Source organism: Macaca nemestrina, chromosome 11, assembly GCF_043159975.1.
Source record: "Macaca nemestrina isolate mMacNem1 chromosome 11, mMacNem.hap1, whole genome shotgun sequence".
NCBI lineage: Eukaryota > Metazoa > Chordata > Mammalia > Primates > Cercopithecidae > Macaca > Macaca nemestrina.
In genome coordinates, this window is record NC_092135.1 from 127,595,470 (window position 1) to 127,616,139 (window position 20,670).

At 40.7% G+C, this 20,670-nt stretch overlaps 1 protein-coding gene across 5 annotated transcripts in view; it reads right to left on the minus strand.

Moving 5' to 3' along the window:
* The window catches only part of LOC105473962 (delta/notch like EGF repeat containing), a 363,113-nt gene that overhangs the window by 149,824 nt on the left and 192,619 nt on the right, over window positions 1–20,670 (minus strand). For all 5 annotated transcript variants that reach the window (XM_011728232.2, XM_071073494.1, XM_011728235.2 and 2 more), the window contains exon 6: window positions 8,199–8,352. In XM_011728232.2, coding sequence (XP_011726534.2) covers window positions 8,199–8,352 — 154 coding nt within the window. The remainder of the gene's footprint in view (window positions 1–8,198; window positions 8,353–20,670) is intronic.

Genomic DNA, 20,670 nt, shown 5'->3' on the forward strand with positions numbered 1-20,670 from the left:
ATTACATAGGACTCTCCAGCTGTTCCTTTGCCTTCAGCAGCAACTGTGAAGACCACTTCTTGAAGATGGTATCTTCCCAACATGAAGGGACCTGGAACCCTGAGTCACTGCCTAGAGGCTGAGTGCCCTCATCAGACTATGACACAAGCAAAAATTAACCTTGGCTTGGAAGCCACTGAGGCTTGAGGATTATGCGTTGCTGCAGTGTGTGTGTGTGTGTGTGTGTGTATGTGTGTGTGTGTGTGTGTGTGTGTGTGTGTGTTGGCCACAATAAAAAAGCAGCACTAGAAGCTAAGCTAAAAGAGAGAGAGAAACCTATGGGAATGGGGGTTCCTGCAGGGAACTGGAACTGGCAAAGAAGAAACCTTCTTAAGGAAACTCAAGAACAAGTCATCAGATAGATGAGCAAAGAGGGAGTTGTGATGCCAAGATAACATTTCCCAAATCTCTTCTACCCCGATCAAGATTTGTGCTAAAGCATAAAAAACAGCAGAGCCAGGGAGGGGGGGGTCCCCTGGACCCATCTCTGTGAAAATGCAATGAAGAAAAGTAGTTGGCCATCAGAGAAATGCAAATCAAAACCACAATGAGATACCATCTCACACCAGTTAGAATGGCAATCATTAAAAAGTCAGGAAACAACAGGTGCTGGAGAGGATGTGGAGAAATAGGAACACTTTTACACTGTTGGTGGGATTGTAAACTAGTTCAACCATTATGGAAAACAGTATGGCGATTCCTCAAGGATCTAGAACTAGATGTACCATATGACCCAACCATCCCATTACTGGGTATATACCCAAAGGATTATAAATCATGCTGCTATAAAGACACATGCACACGTATGTTTATTGCGGCACTATTCACAATAGCAAAGACTTGGAATCAACCCAAATGTCCATCAGTGACAGACTGGATTAAGAAAATGTGGCGCATATACACCATGGAATACTATGCAGCCATAAAAAAGGATGAGTTTGTGTCCTTTGTAGGGACATGGATGCAGCTGGAAACCATCATTCTTAGCAAACTATCACAAGAACAGAAAACCAAACACCGCATGTTCTCACTCATAGGTGGGAACTGAACAATGAGATCACTTGGACTCGGGAAGGGGAACATCACACACCGGAGCCTATCATGGGGAGGGGGGAGTGGGGAGGGATTGCATTGGGAGTTATACCTGATGTAAATGACGAGTTGATGGGTGCTGACGAGTTGATGCGTGCAGCACACCAACATGGCACAAGTATACATATGTAACAAACCTGCACGTTATGCACATGTACCCTAGAACTTAATAATAATAAAAAATAAATAAATTTAAAAAAAAAAAAGAAAAGTAGTTGGGAGTCAGAGAGACCCTGATGGAGGCAGGGGTGACCTTTGGGCAAAGTGGAAGGTGAGACAGATGACAGGAGAGCTACAGATTCAAGGAGAGCAGAAATGTATTATTTTAAATTGCTGCTATGGTTCTATGGCTGCCTTAAAATTATATTAAACAAGAAAGATCTTTCACATGGAGGGATTTTTCTCACACATGGAAAACTAACTCTAAGCAAATTACACATGTTTCAAGAACCTCAGAAAATAAAATAATATGATGTAAATGCCAATGTAAAAAATATTATTTTTGAAACTTATTTAAACTGTGACCAATGCACAAAGGCTCCTATATCTAGTTTCATATTATTTCATGAAAATGGGAGTTTTCAATCTGCAATATTCAGAAAATGGTAGAACTATTGTCAGAAAGCAGCTTACTTAAACCAGAATTTGCTGTTATTTACAAGTGTGGGGCTATAAAACAGTTTTGTTGTTTTAATAGAAGACATAAAAGATGACTGTTTTGTGAATTGAGATCAATTTGCCATCTCTTGGGTTCCAGCACAATTCTGATGAATTTACCAGCAACGACCAAAATGTTTCGGAGTTGTATTAGTCAGGTCTCATGCTGCTATGAAGAAATACCCAAAACTGGGTAATTTATAAAGGAAAGAGGTTTAATTGACTCACAGTTCCACAGGGCTGGGGAGGCCTCAAGAAACTTATAATTATGGTGGAAAAGTAAGCAAACATGTCCTTCTTTACATGGTGGCAGGAAAGAGAAGACTGAGAACTGAGCAAAACCATTATCAAACCATCAAATCTTGTAATGACTTTACTATCACAAGAACAACATGGGGGAAACTGCCCCATGAGTTAATTATCTCCACCTCGTCCCACCCTTGACACATGGGGATTATTACAATTCAAGGTGAGATTTGGCTGGGGACACAGAGCCAAACCATACCAGGAGTCTAAGCACAATTATCAAAGTTCATATACTTGTAGTAAAACAATGCTATGGTCTTGGTGTCAACTGAAAGTCAAAGTATTACAATCATGTATTGCTTAATGATGGGGATATGTTCTAAGGAATATGTCATTAGGTGATTTTATCATTATGCTAACATAATGGAATGTACTTACACAAACCTAGATGATACAGCCTACTACACACCTAGGCTATACAGGATAGCCTATTGCTCCTGGGCTACAAATCTGTACAACATGTTATTATACTGAATACTGTAGGCAATTGCAACACAATGATAGGTATTTGTGTGTCTAAACATATCTAAACATACAAAAGTTACCATTAAAACACAGCATTGTAATCTGTGTTTTATGGCACATCATTGTTTATGCATGTCTAAACATATCTAAACATAGAAAAGTTACCATCAAAATAAAGCATTGTAATCTTATGGCACACCATTGTTTATGTGGTTCATCATTGATTGTCAGTATGTGGTCCATCATGGTGGCGGTACATGACTACGTTTCTAGTATTGTTACTGTTGTTATTAGAAGGCCCAAGGAGATTCCTATATGCCTACATGTGCTATAATGTGATATTAGCATTGGAGACATTAAATCACCTTAGATGGTAACAGTAAAATTCTTTTTCCTATTAACAAGCAAAAATAATTAATTACGTTTCTGGAAATTTCAAATCAATGGTTCAACCATGACAGTGCAGAAATGCTGAGAAGATAATAGGCACAATTTAAAATACACAGCTATTTAGTTATTCCAAATTCTATCTGTAGCTTTGAAGAAATAGGGACACATTATAAAGTATCATATACTATGTATTTATAGAAATGGTGTATTTCTGAAGATTAAAAATAAAATTATAAAATAGGAAACTGGATCCCTATTTCATACTATATAAATATATAGTATATCAAATTCATATTGATTAAAGACTTTGGTATAAAACAAAAATTGTAGATGTTTAGTGGAAAACACAGGTTAATATCCTTTAGATCTTCCTGGAGGGAAACATTTTCTTAAATTGGACATAAATGTATTAACCAGAAAAGTAAAGTTTGAAAACTATAATGTCTATTCCCCAAAAGAGCCCTTGAAGTCAAAAGACAAGTTACAAGCTTGAAGAACATATTTACAATTTGTATAACAAATTATTAGTATCAAAAATAAAGAATTCTAACAAATCAAGAAGAGTGCGCATACACACGCAGATAATGGCAAATAAACATATGAAGAGGAGGTCAGCATTATTAGTGTTCAGCAGACTACAGAGGCCATAATGAGTTACCTTTTTATACCTATCCAGTTGGCAAGCATTAAAAATTCTGCCACTACCAAATGTTGAAGAAGATGTGAGTCTACAAACTCTCTTATATACTGCACATGTAAGTAGATATTAGTGCAACACTTGGAAAAAACAGTTTGATATGACATCCTATAATTGGTCAATTACATATTTTATGTTCCACAATTTTACTTCCAGGTATATACCTTAAAAACCTCAAGCACATACACAACAGAAGACATACAAGAATGCATATCTGTCCCTGTTCATAGAATCGAATTTTATATGGCAGTCAACTCCAGCACTATGGATGTCTTAGTAATAATAGTATTAAGTGAAAAAGTAAGTACCAGAGAATTGCATGCATGATACCATAACACGAATCATGCATGATACCATTTTTGTAAATTTTAAAAGAATTAAAAATAAATGTTTCTATAAAAACATGTAAATATTAAAATGATTAAAAAGGAAAACAGGCCGGGTGCAGTGGCTCACGCCTGTAATCCCAGCACTTTGGGAGGCCGAGGTGGGCAGATCAAGAGGTCAGGAGATCGAGACCATCCTGGCTACCATGGTGAAACCCCGTCTCTACTAAAAATACAAAAAAATTAGCCGGGTGTGGTGGCGGGCACCTGTAGTCCCAGCTACTCAGGAGGCTGAGGCAGGAGGATGGCATGAACCCAGGAGGTAGAGCTTGCAGTGAGCCAAGATCATGCCACTGCACTCCAGCCTGGGCAACAGAGCGAGACTCCATCTCCAAAAACAAAAGAAAAGAAAACAAAGAACTGATCACCTCAAGATTCAGGGTGGTTGTTATCTCTGGAGGGAAAGGAGAGGCGAAGGGATGAACAAAGGAGGAGGCTCTCAGGTTAGTTTTCAGAAACAACTTCTGTTTTTGGTAGTGGTTTCACTAGGGCTTAGTAAATATGTAAAAACAGGCTATGCATGAACAAGATCGGAGAGTGCCACAAACCAAGTATTAGCATCAATTCAATTCTGTGCACATAAAATCCTTTTTAAATGAAGCCTCTTTGAGAACAAACCCAGATAAAATATCAAACCTCCACTTGCCAGCTCTGATTGAGACTATTTGTAAAAGGATCTTCGTTTGTTTAACATTACTTCCAAAAGAGAAATTGCAACCATCTAAAAGATTCATCAATAGAGGAATAGCTTCAAACATCTGTATACATTTATACTCTTTCATTAATTCATCTCATCAACACATTGACCGAGTATCCACAATTTGTCAGACACTGTGGAATACAATCATGAACAAAACTGATCCAGGCCCTGCCCTCATGTGGCTTAACCATCCTTTAAAAAAGTGAAGACAGGCCAGGTGCAGTGGCTCACTCCTGTAATTCCAGGATTTTGGGAGGCCAAGGTAGGTGGATCACCTGAGGTCAGGAGTTTGAGACCAGCCTGGCCATCATGGTGAAACCTTGTCTCTACTAAAAATACAAAAATTACCCAGGTGCGGTAGCGGGCTCCTGTAATCCCCGCTACTTAGGAGGGCTGAAGCAGGAGAATCACTTGAACCCAGAAAACAGAGGTTGCAGTGAGCCAAGATCATGCCACTGCATTCCAACCCGGGCGACAAAAGCAAGACTCTGTCTCAAAATAAAATAAAATATAAAATAAAAAAGGGAAGACAGGTAGTAATCAAAGAGTCACACACACAAATGTACGCTGAAAACAGACGGTACTGTAAAGGAAGGAACACGGGGCTATAGAAGAGAAAAATGGAGAGAGATTTATCTTGAAGCCTTCAGCCAAGACTTCCTGAGAAAAGGGGCATTTAATAGAGGCCTGAAGCAACAGAGATCTGGGAGTAGTTAACCAAGCAAAAAGGAGACAGGGAGGAAGTATTGTCCAAGCACAAGGATGAGAGGGTGGATCCTGTGGCAGAGGAGAAGTCAAGTGATTACAGAGGTAAAAGGTCAAGGTGGCTGAAACCAGGGCAAGGGAGACATGGGGGTGAGATAGGGCTGGAAAAGCAGGCAAAAGAGATATCCTGGAGCACGATGAGGCCAAGGATTTCAATCTCTGTTCAAAGAGCAATGTGAAAAACAAGTTTACACAGAAAAGCAACTACATCAGAATCTCACTGGGAAGGGATCCCCTGCTGCCATGTGGGGAATGGAGGGTCTGGGCATGGATGAGACAAAGGCCGATGCTCACTTTGACATGAGAACCCATGCAGCAGGGTCAAGAATTGTTGGAGGAACAGCAGGAGGCCATCTCAGCGGCACAGGCAAGGGGCAAAGGCCACTGGCCTGAAAGTGTTGGCAGTGGGCCTGCAGAGGGTGAGGATTTGAGAATTCTCTAGGTGGTAAAATGGAGAGCATTGGAGGTGGAAAACATACAAAGAGGGCGGGAGAGGGAGGCACCTAGGATGACTTTAGATGTCTGGCTTCTAGAAATGGATGGAACACTGGAAGACGAGCTGTGTCGGGCTGGGAGCACAATGAGGTCAGCTTGGAGATGACTGAGCTTAGGGTGTCCTGGGACACCTAAATGGAGAGGCCATGTAGGTTGTCAAGTAAGTAGGTCTGGAGGGGAGTCTGACCTGGAGATAAAAATTTGGGGACACCACGTAACTGTTAAAACGAATGAGGTGACTCCATACGAACTGACTTGGTACAATGTCTGTGATCTACTGCCAAATACACACTGAAAAAAGGCAAGTTACAGAACAACAGGGATCATATCACTTTTTAAAAACATGTAGAAGAATACTTAATCATCTGGCCTGCAAGAGAAATACACACACTCTGACCTACACACAGACACACACACACACACTCACACAATGAAAGAATATACTAAAATATTAACCTATCCCTAGGATTTGATAAAGTTTAGGTGGGAATAGAAAAGTGAATGAATTTCACTTTTACAAATTTCGACTATGTTGGCACTCTTGTTTCTTACAATGAGTACTTAATAACCCCAATGCCCACTTCGTTCCATCCCTTTTTTCACCCTCCAACTCCTACCTTATCCTGAATCCCCACCCAGTGTCAGAAGCTGGCAAGAGAATAGGATGGAAAGAGGAAAGATGATGTCAGTTTTTGCACATTATTTTATAACAAAACAAGAACAACTTGGTGTTTGCTTTGAAGATGCATCAAAATAGCTGTGTCAAAACATTCCCTGGTAAAATGTCATTCCTGCTCCTGAAGGGTTTGTAATCAAGTTGGCTGAGCAGTAAGTCAATTAAGATGATTGTCAGAGCATGAAGTCTACAGGCACACTGTCCACTGCACTCTCCCTAGAGGCCCTCGATGTGCTCTGAGGATTTCCAAGTCTCATGTAACATCCAAGGACACACCACGTTAATCAAGAAATGTGAAAAACTTACCATTGTGGAGAATAAGGTAGCAGGAACTTGAACTAACAAATGTACGTGAACAAAAGGAAATTAATATAAACAGGAAGAATTGATGGCTTTTGTGGTTTATCCTGGGTTTTCTTCAGTTACTTAACATAATCACCCTGCACAGTGCCAGCCCACACTCAGTATATACCTGTGGAATTGTTTTTAAAATATCCAAGCCTCTATTGGACCAGGAATATTATTTTTCCAGAACAAAAATGGGGTAATGCTGAAACGGAAGCACTCTAATGGCAGAAAGCCAAGGGACATATTGTGTAGCTCCATGTGAACCTTCTTCTTCCATTCCCTGATTACATAAAGCAGAGACTGATAGAACCAAATGAGATCTTGAAGCTGCCTTGTTCAACAGCTGCACAAAGCATTGTTTAACCATCCTTAACTAAGAAGTGTATGCTGAAAATGTGGAACCAGCTCAAATGCCCATCAATCAACGAGTGGATAAAGAAACAAGTACACACAATGGAATACTACTTAGCCATGAAAAGGGACGAATTAGGCTGGGCAAAGTATCTCATGCCTGTAATCCCAGCATTTTGGGAGGTGGAGGCAGGTGGATCACCTGAGGTCAGAAGTTCAAGACCAGCCTAGCCAACATGATGAAACCCCATCTCTACTAAAAACACAAAAATTAGCTGGGTGTGGTGGCGCATGCCTGTAATCCCAGCTACTTGGGAGGCTGAGGCAGGAGAATCACTGGAGCCCAGGAGGCAGAGGTTGCAGTGAGCCGAGATCACACCATTGCACCCCAGACTGGGAAACAGAGTGAGACTCTGTCTCAAAAAATAATAATAATAATAAATTAATTAACGGCATTCACAGCAACCTGGATGGGACTGGATAATATTATTCTAAGAGAAGTAACTCAGGAATGGAAAACCAAACATTATATGTTCTCACTTATAAATGGGAGCTAAGCTACGAGGATGCAAAGGTATATGAATGATACAATGAACTTTGGGGACTCAGGGGGAAGGGTGAGAAGGGGATGAGGAATGAAAGACCACAAATCGGGTGTACACTGCTTGGGTGATGAGTGCACCGAAACCTTACAAACCACCACTAAAGCACTTACTCATGTAACCAAATACCACCTGTTCCCCAAAAACCTATGGAAATAAAAAAGGAGAGAGAGAAGTGCATGTTGTACAGATATACACCTAATAACTGAACCATGAGTATATATCGTACCGGGAAGGCAAACACAGGTGAAATTGTTCCCATCTTGCTTTTCATTTGCATCAATACAGCTCGCGTTGTTCTGACAAGGGTTCCTCTGGCAAGCATCGTATTCTTCACAGAAAGTACCCACGTACTGCTCCTCACAGGTACAGGAAAAAGTTGCCTAAAACACAAAAAAATACAGTGTCTGTTACCTGGCGCCTCTCAACAGTGTGCCTTGGCTGTGAGACTCAAAGTTCAAAAGAACCACTTCCTTTTTATAATCAGCAATCTAATCAAATCACTTATGTCATAATCTAGTTGAAATCCTAGCTTTAAGAAAAATAGTCTTACAGTCTAATCTCAAACACATTTTTCTATTATTTGTTCATATTTATCCCCATCATTTTCAATCTTCCTAAAATAGAAATGAAATGAACTTGTTTTACGCTAAAATTGAAGTTTTGCTGACCAGACATGGAAATGGCAATTTTGCTAGAGCAGATAGATTGTGCTACAGCCATTAAATTAGATGTCACTCCAACCAACTAAAATCCTTCAACAGAGATAGCACTTGTAACAAAAATGTCATCAAATGTCCAACCCAGAGCATCCCTTCAGAGCACTGAGAAAACGCACCAAATCACTCCTTCAACCGGCCTCAATGTACAGCCATGCAGATTATCTGAGTACAAGGGAAAATAAAAGGAGTATAATTCAAGCAACCATTTTGTATAGCTTATGATATTAACATTATCTCAGTAAAAGACCATAACTCAGACACAGAGAATGGAATTTGACTCGAAGCTTCATTTCTGAGATAGTTGTAAAATTACAAACAAAACTGGGTTTGTTTCCCCTTCTTAATGCCAGCCTGGGGGTAGTGGCATGTCTGAAATAAACCACAAATCTGTCCCCAAAGCCTACGCAAAGTAATATAGATCATTACAGAAGATTTTTATGAGGAAGAGAGGAGGAGGGGCAAAGGACAATGACATTAGCAGATCTTACTACTTAAGAAAATCTAAACAAAACAGACAAAAGTCCCTTGCCCAGCTCATCTCCAAGCCTGGCACATGGGGCAGGTGTTCAGTCTCTACCATTCCCCAGCCATTGTCCCTTCACCCTCCCTGCCTCTCCCTGGCCTCAGCCTCCTGCTGCCGATCTTAGAAAGAGACTCTCCTCTTCTCTTCTCCAAGCACTGTCAACTCAGGATCTCCACACAGTACCCCCATAAGCACAACCCACTGCCTGCCTTCCCCTCGAAGAGAAAAGAGTTATCCACTCTTCTCTTTAATATGTTTTTGTCTCTCAATCAAGTTTCATAGTTCCTGCACATTTCTTGATAAATTGACTCCTGAATATTTATGTTTTGGTAGCTATTGATAATGAGATATCTTCTTCATCCTATTCTTGTTAATACCCATGATACTTGCTAGTAATTATTACTCAGAAATAGAATACTAGGGTTTTGTTTCCAGTTATCACACTGAGCTTTCAGTACAGGTCAGAGTTTTTAGTTGATTTCCAGGTTTTCTATATGACACAAGACCAAATAATAACAATAAGTTCAGAACAATTGCAAATAGTAATAATGTCATTTTTTCTTCTCCAGTTCTCAAGGTTACGTTGGCAGCTCTTCCAGAATAATTTTGACCTTAAAGGGATGTTGGTAGAATTTACCACTAACTAGATTGTTGGAATGACTGTGAAATTTTATCAAATGCCATTTTAGCTCCTAGAGAAATGATCTATTGTTTTCATCTGTGACCTATTATGACATGAATTCAATATCTAGATTTCCTAGTACTGATTCAACCTTATGCTCCTAGAAGGAACACCCACTGAAGTCATTATGCAAAATGGTTTTAATATGGCTGGCTTCTATCAGTAGTTACACTTCTACTGCCTTCCATTTCACTCTCCCTTCACCCTCTTTCCCCAATAGACTTCTTTCTAAGAAAAAGCTGTCCCTTGCACATGAGATCATGTTTGACACTGCATAGGAGGATGTCCCTCACAACAAGTGACTGACAAAGAAGTGTGCAGACCCCTCAGAAACCAACCAAGACACCAGACAATAGGATATGACATTTAGCTCAACCAAACTGCCAAATGTTATATAGGTGCCTTTCTTCTGTTAACAGAATATGGTTTTTTGGTAAGGGAATATGACAGGTTATTGTAATCCACATAATCAAGTCTCCTTTAGTTTAATAATACATTCTTCAATGATATCTTAGAAGCTAAAGCAATTAGAATTTTTTTTTAAAAAAAATAGCCTTTCTTCTTAAGCTGGAGCTATATTTTCTGCCTTCTATTTCTATCATCTCTCACCTCTTTGTGGTAAATGGAAATTCCCTCTTCATTCTAGCAATAAAATGAGGATCTATCTGTTTTTTCATCGTGTTTTGAGTTTTTCCCTTTTGTATTTGTAGCTGGAAGCTAAGACAAGCTGTCAGAAAGGTTGGTTTTTTTTTTTTAACAGGAAACTCCTTTTTTTAGAACTATCTTCTAAGGACAATCTTGTCCTTGCTCAGATGCATAAGAGAGTACATATTTGACATGTGCGTAAGTCCTGTTTGGAGCTCTCTGTGCGTCGGAAGATTTGTGGCCACCTTTGAAATGTCAATGCAGTGCACGCCCAGTGCATACAGTCCCAAAGCAGGCCTCCAAATCATGACAAATTACTATATGTCATTGGTCTTGGCAGCTGGCCTCTAAAATTTACTTGGTTTGTATCCAGACATTCCATACTGCAGATAAATTTGCTTGATTATTTGAGGGATACATTTAGCATGTAATTCATCTAGTGCGTTCCATGGAAACTATGCTGCTTATGGAAAGAAATTATTAAAAGCCCCAAATTAAATATCTTCAAGTTAGCTTTTTTTTTTTTTTTTGAGACAGAGTCTCACTCTTTCACCCAGGTTGGAGTACAGTGGCACGATCTCAGCTCACTGCAACCTCTACCTCCTGGGTGCAAGCGATTCTCACGCTTCAGCCTCCCAAGTAGCTGGGATTACAAGCTCCTGCCACCATGGCCAGCTAATTTTTTATATTTTTAGTAGAGACAGGGTTTCACCATGTTAGCCAGGCTGGTCTCGAACTCCTGACTTCAGGGTGATCCTCCTGCCTCAGCCTCCCAAAGTGCTGGGATTACAGGCATGAGCCACCACACCCAGCCTCTTCAAGTTAGCTTTGATTGAATTTAGAGATAAAACAGAAGCCATCCATTTTGTTTTGCTTTATTGCAAGCAGGAGCCTTGAAAGAAACCTGAAGAAACTGTTGAAACAATTGCTTTTGAGAAAGTAAAACAAAACTGATTCTTAAATTTTGATTGATAGATGAGGAAGGAGGTTAACAAATGTTTAACATATTCATGACCATAAAATTTCCGTTAAATATTTGCATATTCTCGATCACAGCATCCATAAAGTTAGATTTCTCTCTGTCTATTTTCTAAGAAGAAAGAGCTTTCCTATAATATGAAAAAGTTTGTTTTGGTAGTTTTAAGACTGTTGACTTATAAGAGATTATGAATGTTTATTATAGGAAACTATATTAGCACATCTTTTGTGAAGAACCGTGTTTGACCACTGAAGTTTAGCTCATTGCCTGTGATATCACTAATCACTAATTTAAGTCCAATTAACTCCACCAGCATAAGGGGCAAAATAAACTTACTTAAAATTAGCAGCTTAGCTAAATTACAGAAAGATACTTCCTTGTAAAAGTATTATATAAGTACATGGAAATGTACTTTTCAAGTAAAAGGAACAGTGACCCTCAGAGATTAATTTTAAAACCCAATAAAGAATCTCAATTTTCCTCAACAGCTTGAAGTCAAATATGCCATTTGTACATTGATGAAACGTTCCCAGTCGGTCAGCTGTGGGAAGATGCAGTGCCTGCTACTTGGGAAGCTGAGGGAAGATGACTGCATTACCCCAGGAATTCGAGGTTGTAGTGAGCTATGATCATGCCACTGCACTCCAGTCTGGGTAACAGAATGGGACACTGTGTCTGAAAAAAAAAAAGAAAGAAAGAAAGAAAGAAAGAAAAGGCTGGGCACAGTGGCTCACCCCTCTAATCCCAGCATTTTGGGAGGTCGAGGTGGGTGGATCACAAGGTCAAGAGATCAAAACATGGCTAACATGGTGAACATGGTGAAACCCCGTCTCTACTAAAAATACAAAAAAAAAATTAACTGGGCGTGGTGGCACGTGCCTGTAGTCCCACTTCACTCAGGAGGTCGAGGCAGGAGAATCGCTTGAACCCGAGACGCAGAGGTTGCAGTGAGCCGAGATCGCACCACTGCACTCCAGCCTGGCGACAGAGTGAGACTCCGTCTCAATAAAAAAAGAAAAAAAATTAATAAGGAAATTTCTCAGTTAAAAAAAAACCAATCACACATGCATTCACTTATTTGTCCTTTCAACAAATGTGTTTTAAGCACATATTATGTGCCAGGCACTGTTCTAGGAGCTGAGGGTCACGGAAGTGAACAAGACCTCTCCTGGGGTTTATATTCTAGTAGGGTTGACTGACAATGAACAAAATGAATGAGAAAATGGTATAGTAAATTATAGAAAATGGTACAGTAAATGGCATGGGGAAAAACGGAGATAGGGAACAGAAGTGGAAGAGCTGTTACGAAGGATACAATTTAAAACAGGATGTACAGAGAAAGTGGCAACAGGGCCAGGACTTGCTGGAGGTGCAGAGTGGCCACGGAGGCATCCGAGGAAAGGTATTCCAGGTAAGGGGAACAGCCAGTGCAAAGACTTCAAAGTGGACCATGCCTCACATGCTCAAGATCCAGAAACCAGTGTGGCTAGAGTATAGCAAATAACAGAGAGAATAGTGTCACATGAGAGGTCACTGGGTGTGCAGTCAAATCCTGTGGGATGGTGGTTTTCAACTAGGGACCATATTACTTCCCAGAAGACATTTAGCAATGTCTTGACATACTTTTTGGTTGTCACAGCTGGGGGCTTGCTACTGGCCTCTGGCGGATAGAGTTCAGGGGTGCTGCTAAACACCTTACAATGAACAGGGCAGGTCCCACAGCAAGAAACTATCCAGTCCCAAATGTCAGTGGTGCTGAGCTTGAGAAACCCTGATGTAGGCTTTATAGGCTACTGTAAGAACTCTGGCTCAGTATAAAATTTTGGAAAAGATAGTTCTTGTGCCAAAACGGACCTGAAAATGCATTGCACATAATAATGTTGCTTTACGTTAAATTACCTTGTTTCATTACAATAGTTTGTTTTATTCAGATAACACCCAGACACTGAAGATGAGTAATCCCACAGCCATCTCAAAGCAGAAGCTGGATGGTTATTTATTCGGGGAAATTATGTCTGGGTCTTCCATTTTCACATGATGACGTCAGTCCTACCACCTTAGGTGATCTTCCAAGCATAAGCGGTATCTTTACTCAGCATTATACAATAACTGGCTCTTACCAGATACTTTAACCTAAACTGGATATTATCCAACACGTATTCATTAATTCCATTCATTCAAAACACATGTTTTTTGAACCCTGCCATGTGTCCAGCAATATTGTACATACTAGAGATGCGGTGAAGGTCGAAAGGACACAGTCCCCATTCTAGTGGAAGAAAAGGACATGCTCCATGTCAGATAACATCCTAGAGGGACAATAAATATATATAGTTTCCTGTCACATTGTGTAAGTGCTATAAAGAAGTGTAAATTGATATGAGCAGACAGAGAGTGACAGTGGGGTGTAAATAGGCCTTTACCATAATCAAAGTCTAGTTGGGAAGACCAATGTCTTTGAAGAACTGTACCCAGGTAGAATTCAACCCTTCCTCCACATAGTCAAGCTTTCTACACCTAAATCGAGTCCAACCATCAGAAAACTGAATCTTGGACCATATTCTCTTGTTCCTTTGGCAGAACTGCTTTCACTGAGTTGTTATTTCACGTTACATTCTCAATTAAATATTGAAGAGCCCTATAAGAAACATCCCTGGGTCAGGTGCAGTGGCTCACGCCTGTAATCCCAACACTTTGGGAGGCCAAGGAGGGTGGATCACTTGAGGTCGGGAGTTCGAGACCAGCCTGACCAACATGGAGAAACCCTGTCTCTACTAAAAATACAAAATTAGCCAGGCGTGGTGGCACATGCCTGTAATCCCAGCTACTAGGGAGGCTGAGGCAGGAGAATCGCTTGAACCTGGGAGGCAGAGGTTGCGGTGAGCCGAGATCACGCCATTGCACTCCAGCCTGGGCAACAAGAGTGAACCTCTGTCTCAAAAAAACAAAAAGAAAAAGAAAAGAAAAGAAACATCAGAAACATCCCTGTTAAACCTAGTATCACACCTACTATGAGGATATTGTTGAGAACATTATATACTACATATCACTTCGTGCACCATTTACGAACTCTTACCCAAGAAAATTCACTCATTTAAGTGCCACAGTTTTGCTAGTCTTTAGAACTGATGTTTCATCCTCGAGAACGATGCAAATCATGTGGTTACTCTTTTTTTTTTCTTTTTTATTTGGGCTGCTGTAAGCTCAGGGTCTAGTTGAAGTTTAGCTTTAACAACTATATAGGGCTCTATGACTACATGACTATTTCTCCTTTCTAACTTGCGTATAGACTTCTAATGTATGTATTCCCTGATTCTGATTTTTTTGGCATTTTTCTATTTCAATACTTTATGTAATATAGAGCCAAATATCACAAATAAATCTAAACCCCTAACACAGCACTCAAGGCCCCTGACAGTCTGGCCCCAACTCACCTTTTCAGTCTAATTCTCTGTCATTTTACCTCTCTCAGTAAAGCCTACTTGTTGGTGAAGATATCATTCCAGTGAGATAAGTCTTCTCAGCAGCTATATTTCTTGCTTTATGGATCGGAACTTATAATTCTATTTTACTTTCTCCCTTAAAGAACATATACAGAAAATATACTTGTCTTTTTTATATATACCAGTGACATCGGTATGAACATAAAAAGCCCAGCTGACTAGATATTGAATTTCATTGTTTATAAAGCTTGCTTCAGTGAAATTATTGCATTAACCTTCACCACGTCTGTCAGGTGGTTATTACCAGATCTGTCTTAAGAATTGAGAACAGACTCAAAAAAGAGGTCAGGTAAATTATGTCAGGTGTCCCAGCTGGCAAGCAGAAGGTCAAGGCTTGAACTCATATTGTCTAATTCCAAATCCTTTGTCATTCACAGCTGCATACTGTCCCCTCATTACTGTGATGGCCTCGGGTTCAGAAGATGCATGTGGGGAGGCCCTTCACCTTAAGGGCATCTGCTAGGTCAAAACTCTAGCTAATGAGTTGATAACTCTCAAATAACCCTGGCAAAGGTGGCATTTTAGTTCTCATTCCAGATTTCTGTGGTTTTTCTACCTCCTCCCTTGCTGTCAGGCTGCCTTCATTAGCTCTACATTACTGACTGTCCCTTTGGTTCACTGATTCTAAGTTCCTGTAATCTGAGACTACTACTGAATTTATTCAAATAAGGTGGCAGGATCCAGTTAAAAACTATCCTATCTGGTGGTTGAAAGTACCTCTTAAACATAAAGCACCTAATCGCTCATGAACAGACCTGGGAACTTCAGGCAATTCACCAGAACTAGAAGCCCTTGATGTCTGGGACTCTAGTTACTCAGACATAATGGATGCTTAGGTGTTCACTGAAATAAACTGACGTCATAAAAGGCTGTTAGCCATAAAAAGCAGTAGTCTTGCAGGAGAGGTCTGCAGAGGCACAGGATCTTCTCCTCCTTCTTCCTTGTCTATCTCCGATATCCTGGGTTTGTTGTAAGAGCATCAAAGTCATTCTTTGAGCACATGTTTATACTAACTAGGATAACTGGAACCAGGATTAGGAGGACAATCCCAAGCCAAGAGGTGACAAACAGGCCCCTAACTCTGAAAATGAAATGGAGATGATTCAAGCCACTCCTTGCTCAAGGACCCTCCAGGCCCATTTTGATTTCCATCGTGAGCCAGCCTAATTCCAAACAACATCTGGGTTATTCATAGTTAAATGTCCAAACATCTGCTAGGTCAAAACTCTGGCTAATGAGTTGATGATGGTTGAAACTAGGTGACACAGGCGTGGTGGTCTGTCAGTTACTCTATTTTTATATATGTTTGAAAATTTTCCATAATAAAACAAAATTGTTATTTTTATTTTAAAAATCTGGCTAAGTACCAAGAAAGGAAAGATAAAACTTGGAAACACCGGAACTCCGTTTGAGCATCCCACATCTGGCTCCTCTGTGTGGAATCCGCCATTGCATCTGCTGCAGGACTGCTGCGGGGAACACTGTGAGCATGTGGCCGAGTCCCCCCATGTGGAGTCCTACTCCAGAGATTTATTTCATATCCAAGTGCCAGGAAAAGCTCTGCTTGCCCTAAGGGACTAACATGTTTTCTCCTTTTGGACAACATAAATCACATAACAGAGCGTATTTCCCTCCAAACAACCCCGTCAGCTTGAAGAAAAGGCTCAGCCATTCCTATGCCAAGGGAGGGTCTGGCTGCCTCTCGGCTTCCCCAGTGTACTGGGGTCATGACTAGGGCATGCCCAGCCCCAGCCTTAGCGGAAGGAGAGGAATTCCTACTTACAGAGCCTATGGGTAAAAAGTCCGAAGACCTCTCTAAACCAATTCCCCACATACTGGCAGCATCAAGTTGAGTCAGTTTCCTAACATTGGAAAGCTCTGGAATCATTTTGCTCCTAATTAATGGAGGAGCTCCGGGAGCCTGTCTGTGAAGATTCCAGGAGTAAGGGCTTTCTGCAGCCACTTTTAACGAGAGCTTATGTTACCCCAAGCAGCCATCAGTGAGAGGAAGTGTGTCCTGGCCGACTCATGTAACAACACAGCATTGGTCGGGGTCTAGGGAGAACTGACCATCACCCCAAATGCACTGACCCTGCATCTGTGCAGACAGAGGTCACGGAGATACCTTGTCCTGATAACCCTCAACCGAGGATCTATTAACCCAGCTCCTAGGCTGTGGGAACCAGACAGGACAGTCATTTAGGTCTGAAATTACATAGGTGACAGACACTAAAACCCAGATAGAAAACAGCAACCATTGCATACATTTTCATTTGATTAAGCGTAGGGGAGCTATGACTAAAGGGTCAGAAAACCAGTTCAGCATCCCCTTTTAGCCATGTAGAGTTTAGCCTCCTACTAAACCCAGATTTAGTATTTCAAGAAGCAAAAAGGACTATGTGGATGTAAAATTTAAGAGACTACCTGAGAATTCTGTGTATAATGTAAAAATGACTATAAATGCCTTTTCCTAAACCCAGACCACACAAGAACACCTGGAACCTAGCCATAGAGACAAATTGTTGCCTCTTTGGGGGAACACAGTGCTCAAAGAAAAACTATGAATTGCATGTTTTAAATTCTTGTCTTTTGGCTGGGTCTTATTGTTCTATTATTCATTACACATGTAATTTAACATATTAATATCACTTATAGCTCATAATTTTATTTCCCCACCATTCTTAGATATACTATCGTTCTTTTATTTGGGTTGATTAGTTGCAAATGTAGTAGCTTATTACAAAAAAAAAAAAAAGACAAGTGTAGAAACATGCAGATCATCTCAGCATTAAATTCAGGATTTGACATTCATGAATTCATAGAATTCCTTCGGCTTAAATGTTAAATTTTAAATAATAGTAACAATAATGAGAGTCCTGCTCTTTCCTTCCAAGGACACTGAAGTTTACTTTACTACCCAGGGGAGAAGAAAGTAAATGTCTTTTACGAAATGCTGTAGAAGCCATTCTTCCTAAAACTAGATACATGGGTTGGTAGAATGGAGATGTTCAAAAGCAGCTTCCAGCCATATCCTGGCAACTCATGTGTTCTCAGCACTCTTGGAGTGGTTATAATTAGGCATACAATTTACATGTAATCAGCCTTGATCTTCAATTCACTCACATCTGTGTATTTATTTGCTGCAATGTTCTAATCCATTAACAAAAGTAAAGTTTGACTTTAAAAAAAAAAGAATGTCATTGAAAATTCATCTTTGAATTTCCCTGAAAAAAGAGCCTGTTCCCACAAGTAGACAACAAACCATTCTGCTTTCTTATTTTTAAATTCCATTTAGCCCTGTAGTTATTTCCTGTGTTATAGCACAAGAAAATGGAAAAAAAAAAAAAACTTTAAGAAATGAAAATTTTTTGGCATAAATTACCAATAAGAAGGTCTGGTTAAAGAATAGAGAAGCTGCCCAGCATCTTCAAGTTACCTCAGAGGGGAGCAAAAATGATAAAATGGTGAAGCAGTGGTGACTCTTCCTAAACATGGAAAGCTGATGGGGACGGAACAGAGGACAAAGCTATCCTCTAATGAAGAAAGCCTTGCCATGTGCCAGGCATCATGGGAGGCTTCTTTCATTTAATCCTCCCAAGAGTCTTCCAAAAGAAGTGTGATTTTTCCATTTTACCAATAAGGAAACAAATCAGAGAATTTAAGTGGCTTGCTCAAGGTCACACAGCTAGTCAGAGGCAGAGGGGCTCAGATTGGATCTCATTGTAAAGACCTTCTTACAATTTAAGACATTCAGAGATGCAAGGTAGGAGGGACAGGACTCAGACAACCTCCTGAGAAAGGTGATGAGGGGAACATGATGCACTGAGTGGGAATGGGAAGGGGGTGACCCCCTAAGGCCTCGTCCACTCTTAAGTCTAGTGGCCCTGGGTTCCAGCTCCATGTAGGGCACAAATCCTCTCTGCCACTGTCCTGGTCCCAGAGATTTCATGTCGCTCCAGAACGCTAACAACCCCATCGTGGGTTTCTTTCCTACTCTTTCTGTATTCATTTGCTAGGGCTGCCGTAATGAAGTATCACAGAGTAGGTGGATTAACCAACACAACTTTCTTTCTCATCACTCTGGAGGATACACAGCCTGAGACAACAGTGTCGGCAGAGCTGGTTTCTCCTGAGGCCTCTCTCCTTGGTTTGCTCATGGCCATCTCCTCCCTGTGTCTTCACACAGTCTTCACTCTGTCTGTCTATGTTCTAATCTCCTCCCTTACCTCTTTAAAGAACCTACCTAAATACAGTCACACTCTTAGTGCTGGAGGTTACGACTTCAACATACAAATTTGGGGAGCAGGAGGACAGAATTCAAACCGTACTACTTCCCTTTCCCCTTTCTGCTTCTTCCTCCAACTATTTTCAGAGCAGCCTTCCTCAAATGCTGCTTTTAGTCCTTCACAGATATGCGATGCTTACTGTATTCACCCTCTTATCCTACAGGGTGCACAATATTCCTTGAACAATTGCTGTGTGAAGAGGTTAGCAATGCATGCGCAGATGCAAAAAACATAGTTCATGCGCTCCAAGAACTGACAATCCGGTTAGAGAAAAAATCTGTGTCATTCTCATCATCACGATCATCTTCACTGTGAATATTTATTAGGTCCTCTATAAATGCCAGGCATTGTACTAAAGGCTTTGCAAAATGCAGTTATCCTCGTAGCTACCTTTGGGGTGGCTGTCATTGTCATTCTAATTTTATATTTGAGGTAACTGAGGCACACAGAGGGTGAGTAAACTGACCAAGGTCTGCCAGCTCATAAATGGAAAAGCTGACCTCTGAATCCAGCTAGTCTGATGGCAAGACCTGCTCTTTACGCTGGAAGAACATGAAGCACAGATGACAAAGCAGCATAGCCAGGGAAAACACGACCTTGCTTGCTGAGATCCTGTTCCTGGGTCTTCTCCATTTTTGACCATGGGCAAGTAATTTATATTATTTATTATGTTGTTTCCTGTTAGGCCTGACTTCCAAAACAGGAAAAAATAAAAGGAGATGTGCTGTAACCCAAAGATGCTATTATTTATGTTGTTTTTAAAATTTAACTGTTGAAAGCTCTAAAATGACGCAACTGATATTCAAAAACACCTATCCAGTAACAAAGGAGTCAGTGCAGACATAAATACAATTGCTGTATTCATGATACAAGCGGTTGACTGGTCCTCCTTCCCAGTTCCTGCAGGAGTGAGGCAAGGAAATCAAATCAAATCACAGGCTAGATTCATGAGCCAGGCTGTACGCAGAGATTAGAAATTGGGCTGGGGTAAGACCCCCAAAGCCCCGCTTCCCCAGTCTCTTTTTTCCCATTAAGATTATCTAGCCCTTCACAAATCTTGGAGATAGGGAAGAATCAAATACCCAAACAGCTGTGGACACCAGGCAGGAGCTGCACCTGCACCTGCACCTGGTCCAGGTAAAAGGGTGAAGCCCTTAATTCCTTATAGAGAGTCCCCAGTGCCCTGACTGTTTCTAACACTCTAATTGCTCTGAGCCGGTCCTGAGCAGCAGCTTTTGTTCTTCTGGGGCTGAACCATTGAGTTCTCAAGATGTTTGTCACCATCCAAAACTCAAGATCCTGAGATAGGGAGATGGACGTGACGAACTCCCCTGGGCCACGCCCCCTTTAATGATGAGGCT